Source organism: Nerophis ophidion, linkage group LG08 (genome assembly GCF_033978795.1).
Source record: "Nerophis ophidion isolate RoL-2023_Sa linkage group LG08, RoL_Noph_v1.0, whole genome shotgun sequence".
In the NCBI taxonomy this organism is placed as follows: Eukaryota; Metazoa; Chordata; class Actinopteri; order Syngnathiformes; family Syngnathidae; genus Nerophis; species Nerophis ophidion.
Window position 1 is genome coordinate 10,098,892 of NC_084618.1, and position 2,500 is coordinate 10,101,391.

General features: G+C 37.6%; 1 protein-coding gene across 1 annotated transcript in view; it reads left to right on the forward strand.

Moving 5' to 3' along the window:
* cd79b (CD79b molecule, immunoglobulin-associated beta) overlaps positions 1-2,500 on the forward strand; it is a 7,567-nt gene that overhangs the window by 750 nt on the left and 4,317 nt on the right. Inside the window, exon 2 of the mRNA XM_061907304.1 lies at positions 2,263-2,500. This exon is cut by the window's right edge and continues 71 nt beyond it. Within this exon, the coding sequence (XP_061763288.1) occupies positions 2,263-2,500 (238 nt within the window). The remainder of the gene's footprint in view (positions 1-2,262) is intronic.

Genomic DNA, 2,500 nt, shown 5'->3' on the forward strand with positions numbered 1-2,500 from the left:
TTTGCACTTGATATCACATATTTGACATGTTGATATCGACACTGATACTTTAGATATCAATTTTGGTTTGGCACAGCCCAAATTTTTGGTGAAAATATTCAATTTTAAGTTTGCATTCTGCAGTATGGCTTATATCGCACTTGATATCGCATATTTGACATGTCGATATCAACACTGATATCAGATATCAATGTTGGATCGGCAGAGCCCAAATTTTTGGTGACAATATTTAATTTTTACCCCGAAAGGGAATAAGCGGTAGAAAATGGATGGATGGATGGATGGGTTTGCATTCTGCAGGATGGCTTGTATCACACTTGATATCACATATTTGACATGTTGATATCAACATTGATATCAGATATCAATGTTGGATTGGCACAGCCCAAATTTTGGGTGACAATATTTAAGTTTAAGTTTGCATTCTGCAGGATGGCTTGTATGTATCACACTTGATATCACATATTTGACATGTTAATATCAATACTCATATCAGATATCAATTTTGGATCGGCACAGCCCAAATTTTTGGTGGCAATATTTAATATTTAGTTTGCATTCTGCAGGATGGCTTGTATCGCACTTGATATCACAAAATTGAAATGTGGATATCAACACTGATATCAGATATCAATTTTGGATTGACACAGCCCAATTTTTTGGTGACAATATTTAAGTTTGCATTTTGCAGGATGGCTTGTATTGCACTTGATATTGCCTATTTGACATGTTGATATCAACGCTGATATCAGATATCAATTTTGGATCGGCACAACTCAAATTTCTTTTAGGTGACAATAATTAAGTTTAAGTTTGCATTGTGCAGGATGGCTTGTATCGCACTTGATATCGCATATTTGACATGTTGATATCAACATTGATATCAGATATCAATTTTGGATCGGCACAGCCCAAATTTTTGCACTTGATATCACATATTTGACATTTTGAAATCAACACTGATATTTTAGACATCAATTTTGGATCGGCACATCCCATATATTTGGTGACAATATTTAAGTTTGCATTCTGCAGGATGGCTTGTATTGCACTTGATATCGCCTATTTGACATGTTGATATCAACGCTGATATCAGATATCAATTTTGGATCGGCACAACTCAAATTTCTTTTAGGTGACAATAATTAAGTTTAAGTTTGCATTCTGCAGGATGGCTTGTATCGCACTTGATATCGCATATTTGACATGTTGATATCAACATTGATATCAGATATAAATTTTGGATCGGCACAGCCCAAAGTTTTGCACTTGATATCACATATTTGACATTTTGAAATCAACACTGATATTTTAGACATCAATTTTGGATCGGCACATCCCATATATTTGGTGACAATATTTAAGTTTGCATTCTGCAGGATGGCTTGTATCGCACTTGATATCGCATATTTGACATGTTAATATCAACACTGATATCAGATATCAATGTTGGATCGGCACAGCCCAAATTTTTGGTGACAATATTTAAGTTTAAGTTTGTATTCTGAAGGATGGCTTGTATGTATTGCACTTGATATCACATATTTGACATGTTGATATCAACACTGATATTTTAGACATCAATTTTGAATCGGCACATCCCATATATTTGGTGACAATATTTAAGTTTAACTTTGCATTCTGCAGGATGGCTTGTATCGCACTTGATATCACATATTTGACATGTTGATATCGATACTGATATTTTAGATATCAATTTTGGTTTGGCACAGCCCAAATTTTTGGTGAAAATATTTAATTTTAAATTTGCATTCTGCAGGAGGGCTTGTGTCGCTTTTGATATCACATATTTGACATGTTGATATCAACACTGATATCAGATATCAATTTTGGATCGGCACATCCCATATATTTGGTGACAATATTTAAGTTTAAGTTTGCATTCTGCAGGGAGGCTTGTATCGCTCTTGATATCGCATATTTGACATGTTATCAACATTGATATCAGATATCAATTTTGGATCGGCACAGCCCAAATTTTTGCACTTGATATCACATATTTGACATTTTGAAATCAACACTGATATTTTAGACATCAATTTTGGATCGGCACATCCCATATATTTGGTGACAATATTTAAGTTTGCATTCTGCAGGATGGCTTGTATCGCACTTGATATCACAAATTTGACATGCTACTATTATAGCATACTTGTTGTTTTTCTGCTGATATCAGAGCGATACCAACTGTGGATGGGCACACCCCGTGCCAATATAGCTAAAGTTGTGCTCTGAACCCAGCGGGCGCGAGCCAGGACCTGGTGGTGTTCCAGAAGCCGCGCTTCTACGGCGTCCGGCCGGGTCGCTGGGTGGCCATCTACTGCATGTCCTCCAAGCAGCACCTGGCGGCCCAGGTGGTCTGGTACAAGGCCCCCAAGTACGAGGGGGCGGCGTCTCAAAGGCGTGTTCTGGAGGGAGCCATCACTCGCCACATGAACCTGACCCGCAACGCCTTCCTCATCCTGGCCGACTTGACGGT